The sequence below is a fragment of the Dermacentor andersoni genome, chromosome 1 (assembly GCF_023375885.2).
Source record: "Dermacentor andersoni chromosome 1, qqDerAnde1_hic_scaffold, whole genome shotgun sequence".
NCBI classification, from domain to species: Eukaryota; Metazoa; Arthropoda; class Arachnida; order Ixodida; family Ixodidae; genus Dermacentor; species Dermacentor andersoni.
Window position 1 is genome coordinate 78,686,107 of NC_092814.1, and position 27,418 is coordinate 78,713,524.

Below are 27,418 nucleotides of genomic sequence, written 5' to 3' on the forward strand. Positions count from 1 at the left end.
GATAAATGCCGATTATTGTTGCGGGACAAGCTACGTCCCAAAGGGGGCAATTTTTTTTAATAGTATCTCACTCTATGCTTTTTGCATTCATAACGAACGTCTCCGCTGCAGGAGCGTCGGTATAGTGCTTACCGCAACTGCACGTGGATACAATAATTGCTAACAGCAATGTGCATCGATGCTTTCTTATTAGCACATGTGAAACCTGTTTGCTGTTTTCTGAAGTCTGCTGTTTGTATCAGCGGATAACGCTTTCCCGGAAATAAGATTCAGCCGTAGTGAATGACAAAAGAAAACGTAACCTACAGGGAAAAAAATATTAGAAAATTACGGACACAAGTTTTGTAAGGTTATTGGTATTTACTATACTGTAGACAAATGGGAAAATAAGCTACATTGCAGTCGCCTATTCCAAGACATAATTCAGAAAGCGACACCATACTTCCCTCGACGTAACACGCACACGCGCATCGCAGGCGCATAAAGAAAATAAGCCAAGAGAAAATACAAAGTCAAAACAAAGAAATCAAGCTTACCAGAGGAGCGCTCACCGCAAGCAGAGTTCGCAACGAGAGCTAGAAACGCAAAGAAAATGAATCTGGTTGCTCTCCACAAGGAAATGCCATAGGACACTTAAACCACATCTCTGATTAGTTGGGCATGACCATGCAACAAGATCTCCGGCTAGAGGAAAAGCACGTCTGCCGAAATCCTTCAACCATAAAACCATAAAAGGGCTCGCTCTTTATTATATTGAGCACAGTTCATCAAATAGAGCTCCGTGCAATTTGCTGGGATCTCACAGTCTGGGTAGTTAGAGGTTGTCTTCTTTCTAACGTGGGGCAAAAAGCGAAGTTTGCCGATCATGTACAGTCGTAAATATAGCAGAAGTATATACAATGTACGGCCAATAGGTTAGTAATTAGAGGCGAGGTATTCGCAGAAGCAATCACGTCGCAGACAGGGGCAAATGACTCCCCTCGACAGAACCTAGAGAATAAACCCGCCTGAAATGAAAGGGTAAAGCGGAAGTCTCAGGTGCCCGGGCAAAAAGCTAGAAGCAGCAAAGATTATTCGTTGGCGCAAGCATGACCGCCAACATATTCTGCTGGCAAGAGACGCTTGCGCTCTCTGTGTTATTGCAAAGATAGAGGGCAGCCAGCACATCCTTTCTTAGATAAGGGCGCTGCTCAGCGTAAGAAATGTCTTCAGCAAACTTCCCTGTGTTTGTCTTCAGTGAAAATCCCAAGAAAACTTCCCTGTGTTTGCATCAGAAAACAATTTATTGCGCATATTTATATTACGAACTCAACGATTTAAAGCGTTTCGAATTTAACTCGATTTTGACCACCAGATAAATATACCACTGGTCATTTCGCACCACAAGAACAGTAAACAAATGTTTGCATACGAAATCAGTCTGACTTGTTAAGGTGCGACCAAATTCAAGAGACTTCAAAACGGCCCACTGCGACATTTATGGCCCACCTTGCTCGCTGACATGAATCCGATGGTGCATGCGATAGCTTTTACGGCGAAAGCCTTAAGTGACTCGTTGCGCGATGACCATGAAAACAAAAAAACCGGCGTCTAGACGAGTAATACGAAAAACCACGTGACCTTCTCCGAGCGAGTGATGGGGGGAGAGGGAATCGAACGGAACACGCAGACACAAAAACAGGTGTTGCGTCGCTGACGTCCCACGGCGGTGGCGACGGCGGTTGTGGCGACAGTCGACTGCGAAGCGAGAGAGACGGCGATGGCGGACGCTCGGGGCCTAGCGAATGGCGCGGTAGGCCTCGGAAGTACGCTACGGCCTCGGATGTTCGCCAAGCGAGAAACGAGGTGCGACGTGCGAAGCGGCGGGAGCAAGGCGTTCGACCGCGAGTGCTCCTTTGCCCTGCTGAGAGGATGCAACATGAAGGCGAAGAGAAACGCCGTTGGTGCGAGTCTAACCCCGGTATACGAGCGCGCGAAGCGCAGATAAGCGTCGCAAACAAGCCGAAGAAGCCGAACTGCGAAAGCAGCAACGCGACGATGGGAGACGGCAACGTAGAGAGGAGGCCGAAACTCGCAGACAACGGCTTAAGGAAGAGGCCGAGACTCGTAGAATGGAAGTGGAAGCTAGGCGTCGTCAAGGTGGCACGTACGACTCGGCCGTAACACACATTTGTGACACTTACTGGCGACAAGCACGCTGCACCTTTAGGTAGTGCATTAATTTCTCGCATGTGATCACCGACCGTAACCTCTGCTTGAGTCTTCATGTGGCCTACCTAAAGAAGCGCCTGACGGATGTTTCTAATGTGCTCAAGTTTCTTGGAGGAAAAGCCTAGGGTACTTCAGTAGATTCAATGATGCAACTATACAGGACGCTCTTTGTCGGGTATTTGCGATACAGCTTGCCTGTGCTGACCAACACTTGCAGAACTAATATCCGTACACTCGAAAGCGTCCAGACCCAGGCACTGAGAGTGTGTCTTGGATTGCCGCGATGCACGTCAACAGCTGAAACAATTGCGATTACACACGACTTTCCAGACAAGACCCATATAGTAATGGAAGCATTCAGAGCACACGCAAGACACCTTGCTCGAGCCCCTGCCCATCAACTAGCCTCACTGCCAGAGGATCGACCACGTGTTTGCTTTTGACAAACAATCCTGTCCTGTCGTACATACCTACCATCAGGTTAGACAGCTCCAGCGAGAGTTCCGTTTCCCCCATGGTGCTTGGCTCAAGCAAAAGTTCGACTTATGGTACCAAGAATACGAACAAACGCACAACTCTCGTCTCCAGCACTCAAGCAGCTTTCACTGCTCTTGCTGTACGAGACATACAGCGAGCACCATCATATATATACTGACGCTTCAACCACGGTGAATGTGTCTGAAGGATCGGTGATCTTTTCTGCAAAAACGTCCACCGTAAAGATTCCACTATCTCACCAGACTACATCGACTTCCGCGGAACTCGCTGCTATTCGTTGCGCACTTCACGTAATTTCTGATTGCCTTGCATCTCTCTCTTTCTCTCTGCACGCATGTGTCGTTGAGGACGTCGACCTACAGCGCCACACGTGTACTTCACACTGCGGTTCCTTATGTCTTGCAAGAAGTCTGACCTCTCCGATCGTATAACTTAATGCATTACCAAGTGTGCAGCAGGCTTTCGCCTTCACCTGTTGCAGTTGTGCAACATACTGCCGAACATTTTTTATGTGTTCATTGAACTGAAATTCATAGAACAGATTGTTTTATCAATTTCTTCGTGAATTCATAATTCCAAATTATCATGCATTGCAAGTTATTTCAAACTCTTTTGTTTCCGTACTTACGTAGGCAGCAGATATTTCCGATATTCGGATCATGCAATCAAGAAGCCTTGTTTCGCAAGCCACAGCTTCGCTTTCAGGACAGTACATCTTTTGTGGGGGTTCCACTCTGCGTGCGGCTAGGGCTGAAGGCGAGCTCCGGATCTAGCCCCACGCAGTCGCTTCGTGGTACTCCCAACCCGTAGCGCGGAAATCGCGGCTACGCCGGGTTCGGACGAATAAGGCAACCAGCGGTGTCAACGGTAACAACGTTTATTGCTATTAGCAATCGCGAACACTCGCAGAGGGACGTCCTCTCCGTAATAGTAATAAATAGTCTCGCCTCGTTGCCCGGGATAGTCAGGCAACGTGGTCACTCACGGGTAGCAGCAGGTACTCCAGTCCGGCAGTCCAAGGGGTCGCGTCCCAAGAGAGGGAGTCTCCCCCGGTCGCGCGCTTTTATGCTTTTTTACCTTTTTGCGAGGGGAAGTCCTCCTCGCCCGCCGGATACGTTTCCCTTTCCTGTGAGCCGCGTGGGGGAAGAGGGGTACGCGCGTCATCGGAGCGACGGAGAAAGGGAGAGCGCGTAGTGCCTCTTTCCCATGTCTACGCCGGCTCGTCCCGTCGCCATGTGCGAACGGGGCGCCGCGGGCACGCGGGAGGAAATGGAGGCGGGTGCTCCCCACATCCTCCTCCCCTTAAGAAGGCCCTCGGACGCAAAGAGTCGGACGCCGCTTTATTGGTCAAGAATGGCCCAGAAGCCGGTCTCCATCTCCTGGAGCTCCTCCGCCGCCTCCTTGTTGTCGCTGTCTGCCACCGCCGCAGCATCTTTGCTCGCTGTGCCAGCCGTCGTCTTCGCGGCTGGCTGCTCCGCTGCCGGTGGTTCCGCCACTGGCTGCTCCGCTGCCGGTGGTTCCGCCGCTGGCTGCTCCGCTGCTGGTGGCTCCGCTGCTGGCTGATTTGCCGTCCCAGCAGCGGTGCCTGGGTGCCCGGTCGCCACGTGGAGCAGCCATTCCGCGAACTCGTTTTCGCGGGCCGCTCGGGCCAGCATGGCCTGGACCGCTCCGTTTGGTGGTCGTGGCTGCGGCGGTGGCGTACTGGTTGCTCTCGTCCGGAGCCGGTGCAGCGCCCCTCGGTCGTGGCTCTTGTGGAGGCGGACCGCGCCACAGCCGCACAGCCTTGTACCCGCCGGCAGGGGCAGGCAGGCGCCCTCCGGTCGGCATCGCGTAGGGTCCGGCCCTGGAAGAGCCGGAACAGCCGTTCCGGAGGCGTTCCGATTCGGGCCCTCTCCTGCCGTCGCCAGGGTCGGTCTGATACATAAGCGGCTGGCGGGTCAACGCCATCCTGTGATGTCCAGGTAGCCACGTCCCGGGTGCCGCGGCTTGGATGGCTGGGGTTTGTTGCGTCGGGTTCCCTTGGTGGCCCTGACTTGGCCTCGGACGGAGAGGTGAGGCGGCGAGGTGACGGGTCACCGAGGAACCGGTGACGTCGTCCGCGATGGGCTGGTCCTGCGGGCGTCCGGTGTGAGGCCTGGCGACGCCCCTGGTGGGTCGAGGGCCCTCGAGGGGACACCTCAAATGGTGGGTGTCCCGCCGCCGAGTCGTCTCGGCGGCGCTTAGAGTTGGCGTCGTGGTCCATCTGTGTAGTGAAAGTCGGCACAGATAAGGTTAACACTCGCATTGCGCGTAACGCCTTGTACTCCGCCGGAAACATCAAACGGGCCCGGCAGTGCCGGAGGGTTTCCTCTTGCTACGCAAGTTGTAGCGCGGCGGCGGGCTCGTCGTTCGGTTCTGGCTGCTCTCTCTCACCGACCGTCGTTGAAGGAGGGACTGGTTTTCATCCCACTGCTCATCCCGCGGCACGTAGCGTTTCAGGTCGCATACATGTACCGGCCCGCCGATCGGCTTTCCTTTCATGCTCTCGAGCCGGTAAACAAGCGAGGAAACCTTCTCTCGCACTTGATACGGCCCGATCCACTTCGGCGCCAGCGAGGCAGCGAACTGTTTGCTAGAATCGCTGAGAACGTGCTGGCGTCGAAGCACCAGATCGCCCACTTCGTAGCGGACGTTCCGATGCGAGCGGTCGTACTGCGCCTTCTGTTGCGCCCTAGAAGTGCGAAGATTACGGCGTGCTTTGTGTAAAGCTTCCGTCATCTTGTCACGTAGGTGCGTCGCGTATTCAGCTCGTGCTGTAGGCGCGACCGACATTCTGCTGCGATCCGCGAGAACTCTATCCATCGGATTCGGCAGCTCTCTCCCCAGGTTGAGAGAAGAAGGCGCATACCCAGTCGAGCGGTTCACTGTCGATCGCAATGCAAACCCGATCTCTGGAAGGTAGGTATCCCAGTCCTTATGTCTTTCAGAGAACGCGACAAGCATGTGCTTAATGTTGCGATTGACCCGTTCAGTGGGGTTCGACTGAGCATGGTAAGTTGTCGTTTTCTTGTGCTTAATGCCAAGTGCAGCGCACGAGTCGACGAAAACCTTCGCGGTGAAGTAGGACGCATTGTCCGTTATCAACTGCTCCGGAAAGCCAAATCTAGTGAAAACCTCTAACAACTTATCCATGATCACTCGTGCCGTCAGTTTTCGCAAGGGGAAAAGTTCGACCCATTTACTGAAGTGATCTGTGACTACAAACAAGAATTTGTTCCTGCTCGGTGTGGTGGGATACGGTCCCATGACGTCACACGCCGCGATTTGCCAGGGAGTCTGGCTGTCGATAGGCTGCATGAGGCCGGGCGGTCGTCCACCTCGGGGCTTCACGCTTTGGCACACATGACATGAGCGGGCGTAGCGCATCACGTCCCGTTTCATGCCTGGCCAGGTAGCGAGGCGACACAACTTAACATAAGTCTTGGGGCCGCTCGCGTGCCCAGCGATACACGAGTCGTGAAAGTAGCGTAGCAGTGCTCCTCGCAACGCGCGCGGTATCACGACCTTAAACGGCTCACTTGTGTCGTCCTCGGTGGGAATATACCTCAGCAGGAGGCCGTCGGAATTCAGCAGATAAGAATCCAGCGCACTCACAGCATTACCAGCTGATCCCGAGCGCTTAGCACCGACAGCAATACCAGCTGCCTCCATGTGTGCGGCGGCCGCGCCACCCTGCTCCCGGAGCTCGTCGAGCACTTTTCGACAAAACGGGTCCTTCTGCTGAGCCTCGAACAGCTCCTCTCTGCTGAAGACGACTCCTGCGGAACCGACAACATCTACGTGGTTCACGCTCTCGCCCAGGATCGACGGTTGTTCCGCGTCCCTTACTTGGGCCTCTCCATCGCCTCGGACTGGCGCTCGCGAAAGTGCGTCAGCTGCGGCATTGCTTTTTCCTTTGCGGTAGCGCACGGTGAAGTCGTAACGCTGCAGCAGCAGTGCCCAACGCGCCAGGCGGCCACTCGGCTCGCTCAAGCGCCTCAACCAAGTGAGAGCCATGTGGTCAGTCTCAATCTTGAATGCCACTCCATCAACGTAATAGTCGAACTTTCGCAGAGCGAAAACTATCGCGAGGCACTCCTTCTCTGTCACCGAATAGTTCCTTTCGGCCGGCGTCAACGAACGACTCGCGAACGCAACCGGTCGGTGAGTGCCTCCGTGCTCCTGAAGCAAAATCGCCCCTAAGCCTAGGTCGCTTGCGTCTGTTTGAATCACAAACTCCCTATTCAAATCGGGCAGCTGCAATTCGGCCGTGTCAGCGAGCACCTTCGTGAGGCCACGCAGTGCCGCCTCCTGCTCTTGGCCCCAAGTCCACCGTTCGTCTTTCCTCAAGAGCTTCGTCAAAGGCGCTTGCACTGCCGCGCAGTCTGGAATGAATTGGCGATAAAAGTTAACCAACCCCAGAAAGCGCCTTAGTTCGCCGATATCTTTCGGCGACGGGTACCTCAGTATAGCCTCGAGCTTATCCTCACTCGGCAGGATGCGGCCGTTGTCCAGCGTGAATCCCAACAGCGCTATTCTACTCGCAGCTATCTGAGCTTTGTTCGGGTTCAACGTGATACCCGCGGACCTCAGCCTGTCTAGGACGTCTCTCAAGTGGCGCAAGTGCTCCTCGAATGTTTTCGAATAAACCACTATGTCGTCCAGATATGCGAGGGCATGTTGCCACTTCGCGTCTCCTAGCACTCGGTCCATCAACCTTTGATATGTAGCGGGAGCTCCGACCAAACCAAAAGACATTCTCTTAAATTGAAAGAGCCCCCGGTGACAAGTGAAAGCCGTTTTCTCTTTGTCACGCTCGTCCATTTCGACCTGAAAGTATCCACGACTAGCATCGAGCGTCGTAAAGTACTTCGCCCCGCCTAGGTTTGACACTAAAGAGGAAATGGAGGGTAGAGGGTACGCATCCTTCTTCGTAACCTCATTCAGCCTGCGGTAGTCTACACAAAGGCGATAGGTATCGTCCTTCTTCGGGACTAGAACTACCGGGAAGCCCCATGGGCTGTTCGACCTTTCCACCACGCCTGTGTCGATGAGTTCGTCTAAGGCGCTATCAAGTGCTTTCCGCTTAGTCAAGCTAATCGGCCGAGGATTACATTTCCATGGTGCCGCGTCACCCGTGTATATCCTGTGTCTGACTAGCGTAGTGCGGCCCGGACGGTCAGTGAAAATCGCGTCGTATTCGTACAACAGCGACGACAGTCGTGCCCGTTCTCTCTCCGGCATATTGACCTCTGACAAAAGCGGGTGCGTTACTCCTCGCAGAACAGTGGCGCACTGTTGTGCCACCGTGTCGCTCTCCTCGCCTGCGCCGATTACTGTTCGCTCGCTTGGCTGTGGCCGGGTGCGGCCCGCTCGCGCCGCGCCCGGAGACTGGCGTGTCTCCGCTGCCACGGGCGCTTTTGCGAAAAGCTTTAAAGCACCCGTTCCGTTCTCCCGGTAACCTCCGTTGCCGATGTCTATTACAATGCCCGACTTGACGAGAAAGTCTCGACCCAAAATAACAGGCACTGATAAACCCGGGAGATGTACGAGGCGTTGTCGCCTCACGCGTTTCTCCCAACGGATCACTAGCCTAGCTGCACCGCTAGATTGCGCTGTGCCGGAAGCAAGTCGGAAGGTGGTGCCATTATCTCTCAAGCGGATGTTGTTCTCGCGGAGATGATGCAACACCTCGTCACCAAATAATGAAGCGCTTGCTCCGGTATCCAATAATGCAGCGAATTTCTTTCGGGCTATCGTTAGCTCGATGAACGGCGCCTGCGAGTCCGCAACTCCTCCTACGCGACAAGCCGAAGGCGCAAGTAATTCGATGCCACCGGCTATGTTCGACATCGCCGCACGGGACCCAAGGTGGATCACCGGCGGCCTCGCCCGTTTCCCGAGCCACGTGCTCGGCCTCGGCCCGGCGTGCGGCCGCAGTCACGGGCGATGTGCCCTGGTCGGCCGCACTGGTAGCAGCGGCCGCTGAAGCCTCGGTGGCCTGGGCGGCCGTCGCTCCACTCCGGCCCGCCGTAGTTTCCTTGAATTGCGTTCGGCGTGTGCCGCTCCTCCCGTCTCGTATCGGCCTCTCGTTCCTGTCGCGGCGCGCTGAGTGCGGCATTAGTCGGTGCTGTTCTCAGCGCGTAGGCGTACGGGTCCAAAGCGCGGTCTGATAACTCCCAACTACGCTGGACCTGCGGCTCCGCGAACGATGCCGACGCGTCGACTCTAGACGAGTGGGAAGTGATCGCGCCGCCGTTCCACGCGCAGCGAGGCTCGAGTGACAGCGCCGCGGGTGGAGGCGGGCGGTATGCTCGCGCCGCGAGAATGTCTCCCTGGATGCGCTTCGCCTCGGCGGCGAGTTCGTCTAGGTCTCTAAATTGGCGCCCTCTGAAATAGGCCGCGAAAGTGGGGTGCGCCTGCCGTGTGACGCGCTCAACTTTCTCTTCATCGGTGGCGAGGGGGTTCGCGAGACGATACAGTTCGTCCATCGCTCGCACATATTCCAGCAGGGACTCGTCCGGATGCTGGGTACGAAGCTCCAGCTCTCTCCTCAAACGCCACTCGTAATTGGCCGGAAGAAATTCTTCGCGGAAGTTCGCGCGGAACTCCTCTACTGTGCGGCATCGGTGTCCGGTCAGTCGGAACCATCGAGCCGCCTGGTCGGTCAGTGAAACCGGGATCACGCGCGCGACTAGTTCGGCGTCTGAAAGCCCGGTTGCCTGCTGGTAATACAGTAGACGGTCGAGGTACTCACTCGCGCTCGTGCGATCGTGGTACCCACTGTAGGTAGGCATGTCTACCTTAATTCGTGGTCGCTCGCTCTGCGACGAAGCCTGCATTGTGCCTTGCAGGGCGCCGGCTAAGCTCTGCATGATTTGCAACGCATTTTGCAGCATTGCCTCGCTAGACGGTAAACTCTCGCCCAAAGGGCCGGATGCCTCCGCCGTCGGGGTTGAGTTATTTAGTGGCATGTGTGCCTCTGTGTCCGCGTCGCGATGCGGCGAGGGGCCCGACGGGGTACGCCTCGTATTGGGGTTAACCTCGGCCCACGTGGCATTTGCGCCAGCCTGACTGTTCCGCGTGAAACACTCAAAACCAAAGCTGCTGGTTTGTTCAGCAGCTGCCGCCGCGTTAGCAATAGGCTGCTGACTTTGCGTCGCTACATTTGACAGCATGAATAAATCTGAGAGGTCAGACAAGCCAGCCGCCATTGTTCGCTGAAACGTGGGTAGTCCTAGCGCCAACACACACCAGAAGACTCGCCGTGTTGCCGAATTCGATCCACGTTGGTAGCGCCAAATGTGGGGGTTCCACTCTGCGTGCGGCTAGGGCTGAAGGCGAGCTCCGGATCTAGCCCCACGCAGTCGCTTCGTGGTACTCCCAACCCGTAGCGCGGAAATCGCGGCTACGCCGGGTTCGGACGAATAAGGCAACCAGCGGTGTCAACGGTAACAACGTTTATTGCTATTAGCAATCGCGAACACTCGCAGAGGGACGTCCTCTCCGTAATAGTAATAAATAGTCTCGCCTCGTTGCCCGGGATAGTCAGGCAACGTGGTCACTCACGGGTAGCAGCAGGTACTCCAGTCCGGCAGTCCAAGGGGTCGCGTCCCAAGAGAGGGAGTCTCCCCCGGTCGCGCGCTTTTATGCTTTTTTACCTTTTTGCGAGGGGAAGTCCTCCTCGCCCGCCGGATACGTTTCCCTTTCCTGTGAGCCGCGTGGGGGAAGAGGGGTACGCGCGTCATCGGAGCGACGGAGAAAGGGAGAGCGCGTAGTGCCTCTTTCCCATGTCTACGCCGGCTCGTCCCGTCGCCATGTGCGAACGGGGCGCCGCGGGCACGCGGGAGGAAATGGAGGCGGGTGCTCCCCACACTTTATACTGTATAGGACCAGTATTCATGACAGCGTTTATTATTACGTGCCGAAGCTAGACGGACATTATGCTAACTGAAATAAATTGCGGGGTTTAACGTTCCGAAGCGGGACAGTGTACTATCAGGGAAGCCCAAGTCGAGACCACCGAATAAATTTTTATGACCCAAGGTTCATTAATGTGCAGTCAAAAGCGCGGTACACACGTGGTTTTGCATTCCGCCCTCATCGGAACGCAGGCGATGTGCCCGGGGATCGAACCCGTGGCTTCGGGCACAGCAGCAGAAGGCATGCGTTAAAATTAACATGCACATATCCTTAAAATAGTGCGCGTTATCTGACAGGGCACGTTCCATGAGATATACTTATCCCTGACGGGGAAAGTGCATGCAACCTAGCTTTAAACGGAAAAGTTCAGCTTCCCCACGTGGACAGTGTAATAAGAACGACTGGTCCTTTCGACGTTTTTGAATTTGCGAAAGCAAAGTTGTACCTCACGCTATTTGTTACCTATTTCTTTAGTGCGTAGTAATAAAGTTGCGGAGCGACTGCGCTGCTTCGCTGGACTCCCTGTAGCTCTGATTTGTGTGCCTCACGCTGCCTGTCCTCTTGCACGCTGAACTTCTGAGCGTCGGACATGACTCCAGCAACGGGTGCGGCGCCCCCGGGACCGCGGCCTATCAAGCCTTCTGATAGTCAACCCGGTATTACGCCAGACCAACAATTGTAGATGCAAGCGGCGGTAATCAGCCTCGAGACACCCTCTGGCGTTGGATTGCAGCCTGGAACAGTCACAGGCCACCACTATACTCCGTCCTCTGTGAATTTCTCACTTCCGCCTGGCCAAGGTCCTCACACTGAGACCATCTCCTGCTTCGACGTTCGTCTGCCCGAAGGTCAGGATTATTTTTCTGATATGTCAGAATCTTCTGCTGCTGCTGTTACCTACATGGACGCTGCCGCGAATTCTTCCGACGGCTCGAAAAAACACACTAGAATACCGCCCCTCAAACGCTGCCCCGGAGCGAAAACGTCACTCATGGCAGTGGACTCTCTGCCAGTTGAAAACACGCCTAAGCCAAAGTTGACCACATATATAAGTTGAAAAAATGCTGAAAAAGTTGTCACAGGCTTCAATCCACTGACACTGAAGACAGCTTTTGAAGCGGCAGCTCCAGATGGAGTGCTACAAACACGACCAAATGCGCGTTTGAACCTCGTCGCTGTCAATACACGCAATGCAGACGCTTCTGAACGCCTTCTGAAAATCTCAAGTATTGCTGTACTACCTATTCTTACCTACGAGCCACGGCAGAGAAATTGTGGAGTAGGCGTCATAAAGGGAGTTCCTGTAGACCTCGATCAATCAGATATCTTTACGGCCCTTCTTTAAAGAGCTGCTGTCAAGTCTGTACGTCCGTATTGGATTTGCCACAGAAAGTGCTCCTGAGTTCGTCGTCTTCGACTACATACGTCACCAAGTATACGAATACATTGAGGCTCCGAGACAGTGCTCCAAGTGCCAGCGTTTTGGGCACGTTGTTGGTGTCTGCAGGTTATAAACACGGTGCCCACGCTCCGGAGGCAATCATGATCTATATGCCTGTGCAAATGAAGAGCCACACTACCACAATTTCGGGTAAAAACATGAATTCACGTCTGCTCGCTGTGCTATTTTGCGCAAAAAGAAACAGATACATAATCACAAGATGGAAAACAACCTGGGGCACCAATTGGCAAAGGCAGGAAACACGAGGCAGTGGCTAAGCAAAGGCGCCTGCAGCCAGCAAAGGTACACCTAAAAAGTTGATAGTTGAAACTGCCGATCCGCCACAAATTGACGACACAGATAATTTCCCGTCTTTACCAACTCGCCTACCAGTTCCAACTCCTCCTTTGCGAGCTGCTCAGGAGAGCACAGCTTGCCCGTCGGAAAAGACACGGGTCTCAACGTCCTGGGGTGGACCGCGTGAGTGTGGCGCCCGACAAGATCACGAAAACGCACAACCATTGCTATTTGCTCTTGTCGACGCTGCCCGCAGCTTCCTCGCCCAAATGTCTTCTGCAGTGGCTGAAGCCATCCTGACGTTGCTTGACTTTCTCCTGTTCTGTCAAAACGGCGCTAATGGCCAAACTACCCAAAGAACATTCGAAACAAGGCCACCATATTTCAATGGACCGCCTGCAGCCTCCGCTGTGGTCTCTCCAACTTTAGACAATTCGTACACAAGCACCGCATTCCAGTGATCGCTGCCTCAAAGTTCCGTGTGCACACCGTCATTTGCTTCTCTAGATATACCATCACACTTTCACCTACAGGAACGGAAAACAGCAGAGTTCTCTTGGCTGTTCGCAATGATTTAACTTTCACTGTTCATGTCCTACCACCCGATGCATCCAACGAGTGTGTTGCGATGACAGTGAAATGGGACAATTTGACCTTTACGGTGATTGTGGCGTACATACGCCTCGGGCTACATGTGATGTAGATAGGCTGCACTACATATTATACGGAACACTTGTACCGCAAGTACTAACTGGGGACTTCAGCGCGCATAACCCGGCCTGGGGCGGCACGAGATCTTCAGTCCGCGGTCGACGCCTTTTTGACATAGCACATCAAAAAAATTACAGGGTCTCTTAAGAGCTCTCTGAAGAGGTTAACAGTGATAGCCTATTCTTCCTCCTCTTATCATTCGCCTCTTTCTTTTTGCCTCTTCTCTTTCTCTTCTTTCTTTAGTCATTACTGCTCACTACTAAGCATTTTTAGTCGTGTGTAACTAATTGTGATCATTACAAGTCGTCGTTAGACAGGTTGGCCATATCATAATCATGAGTAGTCATCACAAGTCATTTCAGTCATTATTAGTCATTACTGGTCATTACGAAGCATTTTTAGTCATTTCTAATCAACTGTAGTCGTTGCAAGTTGTCCTTAGACATATTGATCATTTCATAGTCATTACTAGTCATTACAAGTTATTTCAGTCATTATTAGTCACTACTGCTCACTAGTAAGCATTTCTAGTAATTTCTAATCAATTGTGGTCATTACAAGCCGTCGTTAGACATGTTGGACATTTCGAAATCATTACTAGTCATTACAAGTCATTAGTAGTCAATATTAGTCATTACTCGTCATTATTAACCTCTACCAATCTGTTATAACGTTATCATTCGCTGTCACTATCAATCATTTTTCATTCTTTAATCTGTCTTCATACGGGGTGATGACGCTTCGGCGGACATCCCGGCGGTCAGGTCTGCTGGCACAAACTTCATCATGAGCCAAGAAAAAGTTAAATTCTAGTGACTCTTGGTTTCGAATTTTTTATTTATGTCATCAATTTTTTAATAAAGCTTCACAAAATTCGCAAATTTTCACAAGAAACTATCAAGTTTACAACCGCGTAACTCGGCAGTAATAAATGATATCACAATTCTGCGAATCGCATCTCATAGTACATCTAAAGCGGACAAAATTGATATGTTACAATGGGTCTCAAAAAATTTAGTAATATGTAAATACAGCTTTTGCATAACCTTTGTACCCAACGTAACAAATTCACGTAATAAATACACATATCGAATTTGTGCGCTTTGAATGATCTATAGTGGATGCCGTTTAAAGAACCGCAATATCTGTTCTTTACAGATAGCTATTACCTTGTAAACTTCGTGATTCTATTTTTTCGATCTTTCGAATTTTTGAAATGTTCTTCAACAAAATTCAGGACCTAAATCGAAATTCCGCATCCGACATTCACTAGAATTCAACTTTCTCTCTCGAATGCAACAAATGTTATTAAAATCGGTCCAATGGTTATCTCAGAAAAGCGTTTTTGCGTTTTACATGTATTTGAATAGCCGCGTCGGAGTTGGGCCCGAGCTAAAGCTTCCTCTTAGGTCTTGTCTGGATTGACGTGCGATGAGTTTGTTGGTGCGCTGAATCGAGAAAAACAAAGCAGCAGTAAATATATCAAGCCAGCTCGAACTCACTCAATGGCCGATGTTGAATATGAGAGGCTCCGGGCAATGCGCCGCAGATCTGAGAGACGTGCTCGTCGGACACTGTCTGTAGATGATATTCGCGACGATAGGCGAATGCAAAGACATGTTCAACGTCACCTGGACAAGCTAGACAGGAGGCAATGGTGCACCTTCGGTTCCGAACTTGACCCCAGAGAACCACTGTCAAGAATATGAAGCATGGTGCGCGGCCTGAAAACCCCGCCGACTCACCTACATCCTTTCACTTCTATTGCACTATCCCGTATCAGCAACAAGTTGGACGTGGAGCAGAATTTCTCCTCCAAGATCACTGATGCAGCGGTGCTCGCAACTTTGCCACGAGCAGCACAGGAAGTTTCAGCAACAGTCACCACTATTGAAGCAGACGAACCTTTTACGATCATGGAGCCACTTGACTCGTTGGCGTTGGTGCACAAGGCGTCATCTCCTGGTCCTGACTACGTCATGCAGCTATGCCGAGTTGACACATTTAGGCAACAAGGCAAATATGTGCCTCTTTACCATATTCAATGGTGGCTGGGAGGGTGGCCGTCTTGAACCTTGTTGGAAACGACCTCGTGTTATCCCTGTCCTCAAGCCTCGCAAGCCTCCGACAGACGTAAGCTACTACCGTCTGATTCCTCTTCTGGACGATTGCGCCTGGACCATGGTTGCTAACGAGCATGAATGTCTACCCTCCGTAGATGTCAGGGTTCAGAAAGAGCCGCAGCAGCATAGACAACGTCATAAACCTTGTCCACTGCGTAAAACCCAACAAAGCTGCATGCAACACTACTATTGTCGGATTCCTAGACATCAAGGGAGCGTTCGATAACGTGACTCACGAGGCTATTTTATACGTTCTGAAGTCCGTCGTTGAAGTTGGTGGTCGTATGTACCGCTGTATCTCAGACTACCTCACTGATCGCACAGTCTACACGTCCACAAAAGAAGGTGACACAGCTCCACGCACAGTGCATCAAGGAGTTCCACAGGGCGCTGTTTAAGACCGACCTTATTTAACGTAACTCTTATTGGAATGGAGAAGGGAATTTCGACGTCCGTTGCAATCTCTTTATATGCAGATGACATATGTACATGGAGCTATATGGTCGCAACAGACGTGTCCTACGAGCAAGATTGCAGAACGCTATCAATTCTATTCAAAAATTTCGATTTGCACGAGGTCTAACGATGTCACCAGAAAAGTGTGCCGCCATTGCTTTCACTAGGCAGGATATCTCGCACTACACGTTAAAGGTTGCACACTCTCCCATTCGTTACGTGTCAAGTCACAAGTTTCTGGGCGTGACAGTCGACAGTCTAATGATGTGGACACCCCATATTCGAATACTAAAAAGAAATGGCTCATACTCGAGAATCTTCCGTATGCTATCAAGCAACACTGGGGGCTGCTCTGTAAAGTATCTGCTACGTATGTATATGGCTCTCTGTGAAGGTCTCCTACGACAGTCTTCCTGCGCTAGAGCGCATTTCCCAAACCAACATAAAAGCCATCACTAGTGCGCAAGCAAAGTTCTGGAGTGCTTCGGCCTCCCGAAAAACTAATCAAATGCAGGAACCTCTGCAAAAATCAGACGACTATCGGTTCCAGTGCTTCTACCGCACGAGTTTCTCCAAGTACACATGCATTTTGTCGCCAGATTGCCGGGTCACCCGCTTGCTTCAGACGGCGGTCCTGTGGTGCGGAGCTTGCTCCCGCTGAATTATCAAAGGTCTTTTATGCCTACGGAACCACCGTGGAAAATTCCTTCGTGATCCATTCATAAAAAGCCAACAAACACATACACCAAGGACAACATAGGGGAAATAATTTGCGCTTAATAAATGAAATAAAGAAACGATAAATTAATGGAAACGAAAGTGGATGAAACAAACAACTTGCCGCAGGTGGGAAACGATCCCACAACCTTCGCATTACGCGTGCGATGTTCCTTCAATTGAGCTACCGCGGCGCCGTTTTCCCATCCACTTTCCTGGGTATTTATGTTTTCCTACTAAAACCCAGTGAGCGTTAGCCAGTGCCACTTCTCACGAACCTTGGCGACGGATGTGAAATATCCTTTCTGCCGCAGGCGTCACGAGAACGTGATTTTTTGGGGTGAAGGCAACTGGTCAATAAACCCACACATGCTACTTGAAGGCATCAATGTTGCCGGATTCGAGACCCTCGTTGTGTACGGACCCCATACAAAATGTAGCTACCAGTACGGACCCCTATACAAGATAAACCCATCATGTGACTTTTACATTTCTCGAGGCCTCAATAGACAACACCAAGCATGCCTTCACCTCATAAAACAACATAGCCTACACAAACTACTTTAGGAGTACGATTCAACTCACGGACTCGCTAATGAGCTTTCAATGTAACGTCCCTGAAGACCTGCAACATATTCTGTGCGACTGCTGGCTCTATGCGTCAGAGAGAGAGCCTTTGAAGGCGGCATTGAACCTTCAACGGGCCTCGAACTACTTGGCAGTACTGCGCATTCTGGGCCCATGGCAAAGCACCGCCTGTGCGTTACGCGTCACGAAAGCTCTGCTGGCCGGGCCACGAGCCTTAACAAAACTTTGCTAATATATATATATATATATATATATATATATATATATATATATATATATATATATATATATATATATATATATATATATATATATATATTGATGATTGCGGGACGCGTTCGTCGCCCAGGCCCACGGCGCGTCGCTTGCCAAGATGAGCCGTTCCGTCTTGCCTGCTAGAACCACTGCTTCGCTTACACCGATTCCCCCACTGCGCAGGATCTGCATGATTTTAAAGCGCATGAATGGAGGACATATGGTCTCCGTAAAGTAGACGAGCGCAGACGAAAGCACAAGTGCAGAGCCGTAGCCACGCCATTGTCGTCACGCCGTCGTACGCAGCTCGAGGTCATGGGTTTCATCCCGGCCGCGACGGCTGAATTTCGATGAGAAGGTGACCGTGCCCCATATTTTTTTTAAAGTAACATAAAAAAAGTACAACAGAAATAATGCAAGATGAAAGGAAGTATTACAAATCATTGTCCCGATTTTTAGAACTGTTTAGAGCACAACTGTAATCAGCTACAATACACAGCGTCTCATTGCGGTGTTTGGTGGAGGCCATATTTGATAGACATTATCATTTCTCCACTTGGAACAGCACTTCGCAGCACGCTTCTAAACAAATGGCACGGTAATCCGTCCCTAACACATTTTTATTACGTTTATTTTTCTTTTGCAAACAGTTACGTTGTGCTGTCTAGCGAATAAGCAACTCTGTCTATTGAATGGGTGTTATGATCTTCTTGTTATAACTACGTGCTACCAGCCAAGAACTATGATGGCAGTTTCCCCATGGCCACCACTAAACCCTATATCCTTCTCCTTCTCTTTCCTCTACCCCCTCAGCGAGGCCCGACCGCAGATCAATACGGTGACCTTCATCACCTGCTGCTAGCGAAAAAGCTATTTCGTGTCCAAATAATCCTTATCGCGCCTGGTGGCGTATGTCCAAGATCTCTTTCTCCGAGATCTGCTTATGGTTTACCGCCAGCGGCGTCGCATTGCTGACGGCTTCGCGAGTGCTTTCTGACTTCGGTATCTTTGAGCTGTGCAATAAACGTGTTGTCAGAGAAACCGGGGTTCAGGAGTAAGCATTCCTCAGAGTTCAGTGGGCTTTTTTTTTTCTTGACAGGGCTCTATTTAACAGCACAGCACGCAAGCATGAGGATATTTATAACTCTCACGGAACATAAATATACCAAAATAAAGTAACAATGCGTAATCGGCATCATAGAGAGCCATAAAGCAAGATGACTTTGACAAGTATAGTAAAAAGCAGCATCGTTCATGTGTCGCTGAAAACTATACAGAAAAAGAAAGACAGTTCTGTTATACTAATTTCTGTGTGCTTCCCGCAGGACGCTCTTTTCCGTAGCCTATACCTAGTGTTCCTTTCGTTATTTAGGTTTTAAGAATGGTTTGAGCATTATTCAAATACCCTCTTAGAGATTGCGTGTGTACCTGCGTACGAATGTTTGGAGAATATGTAAACTGCGACAACGATCAAGACCAAATTAGCCTCCTGCCTGCAGTTCAGAGGTGCATTACATAGATTCTACATTCACTAAGGTAAATAATTCACCCCTAAATTAAAGCCAGCATGCTTAGCCCCCCATGCAGTGGTGCTTCTGCGCAGTTCCTTACTCCGAAAGCCTTTGTGGGTTGTAAAGCATAATTTATAATGAGGGAGCCAAATATATAGACTCAGCAATGAAAATTCGGAATTTAAACCTTGTCTCCCCTTCAATGCTCAATTTTATATATCCGTACAAACTTTTCGTAGGCGGCGTTTTTACGAGTTCAGAAAACTAATGAGGATAGGCGAACTGGTAGGCGACTGCCGCCTCCTCATTGTCATGGTTCTCTCTGTTGTTCAGTCAAAATACGCTTCGTTTGCTTATAGTCTTTATTTGCGCGATACCAAGAAAATGGTGTTTGGCTCAGTTTTGCGTTAACAATGAACGTAATATGCACGGAGCAGCAAAGAATCTCCCACACCTGTTCTCATGAGCGAAATGCTAAGGCATTGTTCGTTTTTAAGAGAGCCCTTTCATGCTTCCGCACAGACAGCCTGTGGAAAGTGGGCGCCATTCAATTGGTCCAAAAATACTGTAGAACGCAGCACGCTCCATCTTAGAAAACAAATGCGGCAACGGTGCCTGCGAACAAGATTTTTCCGTTGCAGCCGAGCTATGCAGAGCAATCGACTCGCAGAACTTTGCCAACAATCCAATGCTTCTCTTTTTATTCATTCGTTCGTTCGTTCGTTCGTTCGTTCGTTCGTTCGTTCGTTCGTTCGTTCGTTCGCTCGCTCGCTCGCTCGTTCGTTCGTTCGTTCGTTCGTTCGTTCGTTCGCTCGCTCGCTCGCTCGCTCGCTCGTTCGTTCGTTCGTTCGTTCGTTCGTTCGTTCGTTCGTTCGTTCGTTCGTTCGTTCGTTCGTTCGCTCGCTCGTTCGCTCGCTCGTTCGTTCGCTCGTTCGTTCGTTCGTTCGTTCGTTCGCGAGTTTGATCATTTATTTAGTTGTTTTTAAATTTTTTTTATTCATTTATTTTGGGCTTCGAATTGGTAAACCGGCAAGAAGTCCATTTGTGTATACGAAGGGGGCATAAAGATGGGTGATAATGTGATTCAGGAGCACGGCCACATCGCGATATTGCAGTCGCACGAAACAGACCACCATTTCGCAACACTACAAGGGTCAGAACCGTTTTGTAGGAACGGAGCGATGGTGAATAGCTTCTTTCTTTTTTTCGGCCCCTGCCTCGCGAAATCTGTAAGACAAAGTGAGGCGGCGATGACGCCGACCTGCACACGCGTACTTGTTTATACGTCTTCAGCAGTGGCACGTGGCAGGTGCGGCGCGTACAAGTGGATACCAGCCAGAGCAGCTGCACACTTCAATGGAACGCAAATATGAATCTAGGTTCATTCTAGCGAGAACTTCCGGAACGTCTATTTCCATTACAAGCTGCGCTGCGCATGCGCGTTAAAGCGCGTCACAACGCGTTCCTGTGGCTGTCGCTGAATGCGTACTGACCGTACCTCTATTTCGGGCGCTCTGAAAACGGCCTTGCGGGTCCTTTTAATCGTGTACGAGCTTGTTTTTTTCCTTCGTGGTTCCCTGCGGTGCGCATGTTTGTGGGCCCAGAGCCCGCAGTCGCCAATCCATCAGCTCCGAGCCGCTAGGGCCGGACTCTTGGAACACCGAGAGAGAACATGTATGACGCACGACATCCTTCCTTCCCCGGTCGTATTCATTACTCAGTTCCGCATTCAAATTGACCTTAACGCTTGCAGCACCCCCGCATTTCTCAAATGACCTACGGCAAAGGCCCTTCTTCCGTCATCCAGCCCAGGGCTGAGCCACCGAGTTTATTTACCCAACGCACCGGCTCGAAATATTCACCGAATCTTTGCGTATTGTCGGGTGTCAGCGTGCAGTCGAGTGGAGTCGCCAATCGATAGCGCCATCGCAAGCCTGTTTCTGAACGAGCCCGCTTCGCGATCCATTGGGCCTGCTGTGTGTACATAATGTTGGGGTGTTTTTCGTTGCCTTGCAAGGAAGCACATGGCATGCATGCGTTTCGACTCCCTATTCCCAGTCTGTGCGAGCAGAGCGCTGAACAAAGAAGCCTGTCGCCGAGAATGCCGGCCTATACATCGGGTGAACTGCTGTCACGCCTGGGCGACACAACATACTAGCCAGACGTTTCTTTTGGTATGCACTTTTCGCCTTCTCGTTGTTGCTAACTTCTGTGTGGACACTAGCAGTTAAAATGATGAATTGCTTGCGACACTAAAGATTGACCAACAGGGAGTGACGTGGACTGATTATATAGAATAAATACGATGCATCATTCCTTTCGTCCTCATCTTTATAGCCTTTCCTCTCTCGCTTCCTCTTTTTTTTCCTTTTTTCATACAAAGCATGCGAGCTCTCCAACACCATTGCACGGTTTCAATGCTTTCTTCGTCACCACTGAATAGGCGAATTTTGTGCCCGAGCTTCCTAATACAGACAGGCGCGCCGATATATTTAGGCACAGAGCTGAGCACCCTTGTTGGTGCAATCGCGAACGCAGGCGGTGTCATAGCGATTTCCTATACAAGCTCTTTCCCCGAAGTTTTCATTAGCAAACATGGCAAGAGCGGCCACTCAAAAAGTGTCCCAACACCCATCACACGCGCCTTTCTCCCGACAGAAACATTCTGTGGGAATAAGTAAGCTTCCTGAACGGTGACATTAAGAACTACTATAACTTCGGATCCGAGTAGGATATCGCAGCTTAGCACCAAAAAAAGAACACGCCAATCTAACCTGCAAGTAATACTTGTACTCGCTTTTATACGTACGAATCATGGTTTCCGGTATGCTATTGCTTTCGAGAGTTTCTTCTGCGCTCTTCTTGAGATCTACATTTAAATTTTTACGGCCTCAGCCAAATCGAGGTCTTGTGCATTCCGTCATAGCTAACTACGAATATATTCTTTTTTTCAGCTGCAAAATTACGCCTAGAATATTCCACTGTTTGCAAAGCGTGTCCTAGTCAATAATAAATAAATAAATAAATAAATAAATTACCGTGGTTTACTGGCGCTCGCCGCTCAGAAACGCTATAGCCTGTCTTGCCCTCTTATTTATCCTTTTTCTATTCTTGCTACTCCTTGCCTACCATCACGAAGTTTTAACGCAAAGAAGTGTGCGCCTAATATCGGGCACTTTGCTGTAGGCAAGTTCTTGTCTCGCCTCGTTTGGGCACCTTCAATTAAAAAAGAAATTGAAGTGCCCGATGGTGGAATCAAACCTGTTTCCCACCAGAGCAGCCCGATGTTCCAACCAGCCAGTAGGCCACAACCGTTTGTTTGTTTGTTTCTTTTTTTGAGCAGGTCACAATTCCAGTGTAGGGTAGCAAACCGGATGCTCTTCTGGTTGACCTCCCTGCCTTTCCTGTCCTTGCTCTCTCTCTCTCTCTCTCATGCCAACGTCAACAAACTTTTTGAGGTGATAGTAGGCGTGTGCGTGTGTTACGGCGCATAGCACGAGCGAGAGCACGGGAATAGCAGGCACGAGAGGCAGGAATTTATAAATTGTGATTTATATTACAAATAATTGGCAAGTAATATCATCTGACTGTTACAAAGAGCATACGTTTGATGAAGAGGTGCTCGTTGAATTTCGTTACCTGGTAACAAGAAGGGGCTGGTTGCCTTGTTAATCTAGGCGTAGATCACCTTTTGTAAATGAAATTTTCGGGCGTAGTGTGAGCCATCGCCATTTTCCATCCTTGAAGGTAGGTGGTAGTTTTGGTTCTTCAGTCCCTTGCATGTCTCCATGAGAAGGATTTCAAAAGCGGCAAGCTTCACTGAGCTTGCGGTGTTGTATAAGTAATAACATTTTTTGTGTCAGCGCAAATTACAACAGAAATGATGAGTAGAAATGCTGGCGTCATCAAGCGCAAGGCTGCTGTCCATTTGAGCATAGGCGGAAAGTGTATGTATATATACAGCTGCACTTGAACAAACTTCCTGTGACCTCGAAGAGTTGTTCACTGAAATGACGGCCTTATGTGAGGATATACAAGACCTCATATAGTAGGAGACACTTGAAATTCCCAGCCTGAGTCCTTTCGCACTACCAAGAATCTGGCGTCTCTCGGTGGTGCAATCTGCCTTCGTGAAATTATTTTATACTTCGCTATCACTAACACTGCTTCACCCTTCCGGAGAAACTGCAGCAACTCTCTCTTTCTTTTCTACTGCGCACGACTGCTGTAGCTTCTGATTTCGAGTGAATATGGCTTGGCCTCAATTCGAATACTGAGTGAACTATACAGGATGTCCCAACTATCATGCACCAAGACTTAAAAAAAAAGCAATTGTTTACTCCCAGGAAACCTAGTACATATTGTTTCCAGTACAGTGGAGTAGCCGCCAATACTTTTTTAGTTACTGAAATTGAATTAGGTCATTATAATTATTTATCTAACTCAAGAAGTACTGTAGTAATTATCAAAGTGTTAATGAGGCATTTGTAGGCACCCCCAAATGACATCTAACTGCGGTGTTTTTAGCGACGTACTAAACTACGTACAATTTTGTTCCGATTGGTATAGAAACCCCACGAAATAAAATTAAAAATACCACGTGACTGCGCTCCCAGCTGCATCATAAAGCAGCGCCCTCAGATAAGCTGAAGTTGTTGAAAGCAACTGCCTTTCCTGTCACAAAACCGAAGAGACAGCTCATCACTTTGATAATGGTACGGAAGGAGCACCAACAGCAGGTTTTGCTGCTTCGCAGCTATTCCTTCCTCTAATTTCTACATCCCACTTATTATCCGTATCTCAAGGCCGGCTGATCACACAGATAACAAAAGCCCCCTGATAACGCGGCCGAAGCGCCGCTCTGACCACGCACGACGCGCGTAAAGCAATGCAATAGGCAGAGAGAGAGAGAAACATTTATTTCATTCCGGCCCCCTGTACGGGGCTACTGGCAGAGAATGCTTCAAGATCCCGGCTCTGTTCGCACCGCCTCGAAAGAGAGTGCGCGGAGCTATATTTCGAACCAGACACGTGCTTCCGACCAAAGCCAAATTAAAGTGACGGTTTTAATTTTCATGAGAGTGTATGCGTGCTGCAAAAACAGCTTCGTGGCAAAAAAATAAAAGCGAGATAAACAGACCGGGAAGCGACCCACGTGTAAAGAAAAGGCAAAACCGATGCGTTCAAGAAAGTAGACGTACCGCTTATAAATGTGCTGAATTGGTAATCGGGACGCCTGCACAAAAAAGAAAATCCACGCGGAATCTTTTCCGGGATTTATCTGAACGGTGCGCAAGCATTTCGTTATCATGACGTGGTGTTTCGTGGTAGTATCCTGGCGTGTTTCGTATTGGCGGCGACGACTCACGGAGTCGCGATCTGGCGGAAGCGCCTCGGTTGCGTAGTATGAGGAATAACGTGGCGCGCTCCTCATAGGCTTGGCTTACAACGCTCAATAAAAACACCACGCGGGAGAATAATTTTTTGGGCAAGCAGAAAGCACAGAATGGTTTACAGAGGCTATCTATTTACCAAATACATGCAGTGAACGCCCACTGCGGGCGGTCGCCGTGATGGAGTCCCCCGAACCGGTTTCCTGCGTGAAAGGTATAGGCAACCGCTGAGAGCAGACTATGTGAAATATGTTTTCTATAGTGGGGTGTCTGTATAACTAAATGAAGCATAACAGAACGAAGCCTCAATGCAGCGATTGCACGGGTTCGTAGTGACCGACTGCGCATCTGCACGCATGTCCGCGCACAATGTTTCGCTTTCGCTGCGAGCGCGTTTTCGCACCGTGCCGTGGGCTCTAGGCCTCAGCATATGAGCATTTGACAGTACACAAGCAAACATTTTTGCGTAGACGCTATGGACTTCGACGCCTATGGGCGCCTTGTGGTGTGCCGTCGCGACGATTCAATCTTTTTTTTGTTGTTGTTGTTGTTGTTTCTTCTAAATTCTTCGAAGTTTAAATGTCATTATTTCTCAAGTTGCACCGCACTGTATGTTTATCGGTCTTCTTAGCGAGCAATCTCCCGCTACTTCTTTTTCTTAATCCAGTATACGTTAACTGTTTGGTGCTAACACAAATACGAGCATATACCATGCCTTTTCTTTAATGTGCTTCTTGCTGTTCCCTTTCCATTGCGCCGAACTTGCCAGTATCTATCATCAATAAATTAATAGATCAAAGCTTCATGACATTAATCGGGAAGCGTGCGCGGGCGAGTTTCAGTGCGCGCCTTCTGCTTCTCACTGAAAATCGCAGCCCGGACGCCGTACACTCTTAAACAAATGTACCCACTTTTGGGTTGTATCTTGCCACACAACGATAATCGCCATCTGCCTTGCTTGCATTGAATGCTATGTCATGCTGATAACTCGCATGCCGTTCGTTACTCGTAAGTACCGGGCTCGCAGCGTTAAAGAAAGGAGATGCGGACAAGACCGATGACGTTTATCGTTGTGTGGCAAGATACGACCCAAAGGTTGTTTCAGAGTGAAGTACACTCTACACTCTAAGAAAAGTTTACACCCTTTATTGCACGCATTTCCTCTCTTTAACGCTGCAAGCCCGGTACTTCTAGTCACGAACGGCTTGCGCGTTATCAGCTTGACACAGCATTCTCGACAGGAAAGTAGCGAGCGCCGAGTTTTCAAGAGAGGAAACGCAAGCAAGGCAGATGGACAGACCCTCGGTCTGTCCTACATGAGAATGCATGGGTTGTTTAGGCTAATGAGCGCATGTACAAATATGTCACATTCAACAAACCTTTCATTGGAACATATCACATCGCCAATGTCGGTGTTTCGGTGTTCGCGTGACGTAACTGTCCGGTATCCAATGTCAGGCGAACTAGCCAAAAGGTATTATCTCATCAGTTATCTGTATTTTTTTATATTCTTCTATGTGTATCACCATATCTTTACAAAACTTCTTGTTCCTTTTTTCGTTTCGCCCTGCACAGATCGACGGAGTAACATGGTATACAGCAAAAGCTGCACTCATTGGCGTTGTATTGTTTTTATGTCGATTCTTGCTCGCTACAGAAGAACTTCAGTTTGGCCTAGTTGGTGTTTACTGTATATCATATTCATTGCTAATAAAGACGAGGACCTGTCCTCGTCTTTATTAGCGATCAATAGGACATTCACTTGCTCGCTAAACTATACGGTCGCAGAGACTCTCACCAGCGCTTCACAATCCGACGATTGAGTTCCCTTTCAGCGAATTCCCAGTCATATTGGTATAACAGGAAATGAGGTAACCGATCGACTGGCGGCTGACCGTCACTCCTTGAATGAAATGACTGATCTGGAATTCATTCAATTTGACGCCAGAAGTGTTCTGTGCAAGCTGCTAGGACGCCATATGAAGATACGTGGTTTAAGGAGCGAACGTAGACGTCACTGCTGTATTGAATCGACCCTACCTACTCTGAACATCAAATCCGGTGAACGGTGAACATCAAATTGACCGTACGTTAAATACTTTTCTGCACCATTTATGAATGGACGTAGCCTACGCACCTCGTTTTTACAGCGAAGCTGTTAGCCTCTAGTTAGTCCGGATTTTTCGTGGGCTCCTACTCACCTTAATACAGTACCGCCACCTAGCGGTTGTGGTCACTCAGAGAGACCTGAAACGTCATCTCGAAAAGGGCTTTGTCTGCGTTTCTGCGTAACACAATTATGTTTTCTCGTGTACTCGAATTACAATCCGAAGCTATCATGTCTGCAGCTTGTGTGTAAGTCTTACTTTAAAAATGTTCTGGCGTAACTTACCTTGAAAAATTCAGTTAGTTTAATGGGACACTTGTACTTGACGAAGGACCCAGAACAATGAGGATGCAAGCTGCACTTCCACACACGTATATGCCCACGTGACGTAAGTACGTCCCTTGTGGTAGTGGTGCTTGTCTAACGTCGTTTAACGTCAGTTGGGGTGGCGGTGCTCGTTTAACATTGGTTGGGTCTGTCTAGCATTCGGCAACAGCTTCGTTGCACATACACTATCACAGGGTGGTATGGAGGCGGATGTTTTTTTTTTTTCACCAAATAAAAAGGACGACAAGCTCCTATTGCACCTACTGTGACACCCCAGACGACTCTGCGAAGCACTTATTCATAGATTGTCCACGATGTCACCAACAGCGAGTCCATCTCTAAAATAAGTTAGGCCACTTGGACAGACGTGAATTTCCCATTACGAAGGTACTTGGTCCATAGTCGCGCCCTGCACACCAGAAATGTGCCGCCAGAGATGCGGGATTTTTTGGTAGCCAGCAATCTTATTAATGTGCTTCGAATCGTAGACATCAATGAACTCTATGTGAATTGTCTGTTTGGTGCCTTGACACTTGAAAAATTACATTCGTGTGGTGGATGCGCCTACTGGCACTGTTATTCTACAGTGTGCACGAACTCTTGCTAACGTGGGCGCATAAGGGTTGCTTTTTCTGGTTTAGTTTGTTTTTCTCTTGTTTACAGTTATTTTTGTAGACTTGTTATGTTTGTGTATTTGTTACATTTGTATGCGTATTTGTCAACTGTGTTTCAGGATAGCCGGCTCTTATGTAACCTACCTTCTCATCGGCGTGCAGTTAATAAACAAACAAACACGCAAGCAAGGAAATTTACCTCACTTCGACCTCTCTGCCATTTCTTCA

General features: G+C 49.7%; 2 protein-coding genes across 2 annotated transcripts in view; one reads left to right on the top strand and one right to left on the bottom strand.

The window, feature by feature from the left end:
• Lgr1 (Leucine-rich repeat-containing G protein-coupled receptor 1) overlaps positions 1-27,418 on the top strand; it is a 272,908-nt gene that overhangs the window by 65,475 nt on the left and 180,015 nt on the right. The window lies entirely within an intron of this gene.
• On the bottom strand, positions 3,571-10,531 carry LOC140215231 (uncharacterized). Its single transcript, XM_072285901.1, has 2 exons — positions 10,297-10,531; positions 3,571-4,951 (listed from the first exon to the last, which is right to left on the bottom strand). Exons 1-2 carry the CDS (start codon positions 10,473-10,475, stop codon positions 4,057-4,059), a joined length of 1,074 nt encoding a protein of 357 aa, XP_072142002.1. The 5' UTR covers positions 10,476-10,531; the 3' UTR covers positions 3,571-4,056.

Coding starts and splice junctions, on each gene's coding strand:
- LOC140215231 (XM_072285901.1), bottom strand. CDS start 10,475: ATGACGCGCGTACCCCTCTTCCCCCACGCGGCTCACAGGAAAGGGAAA. Junction 4,952..10,296: donor TGGAGTACCTGCTGCTACCC/GTGAGTGACCAC, acceptor TTCACTACACAG/ATGGACCACGACGCCAACTC.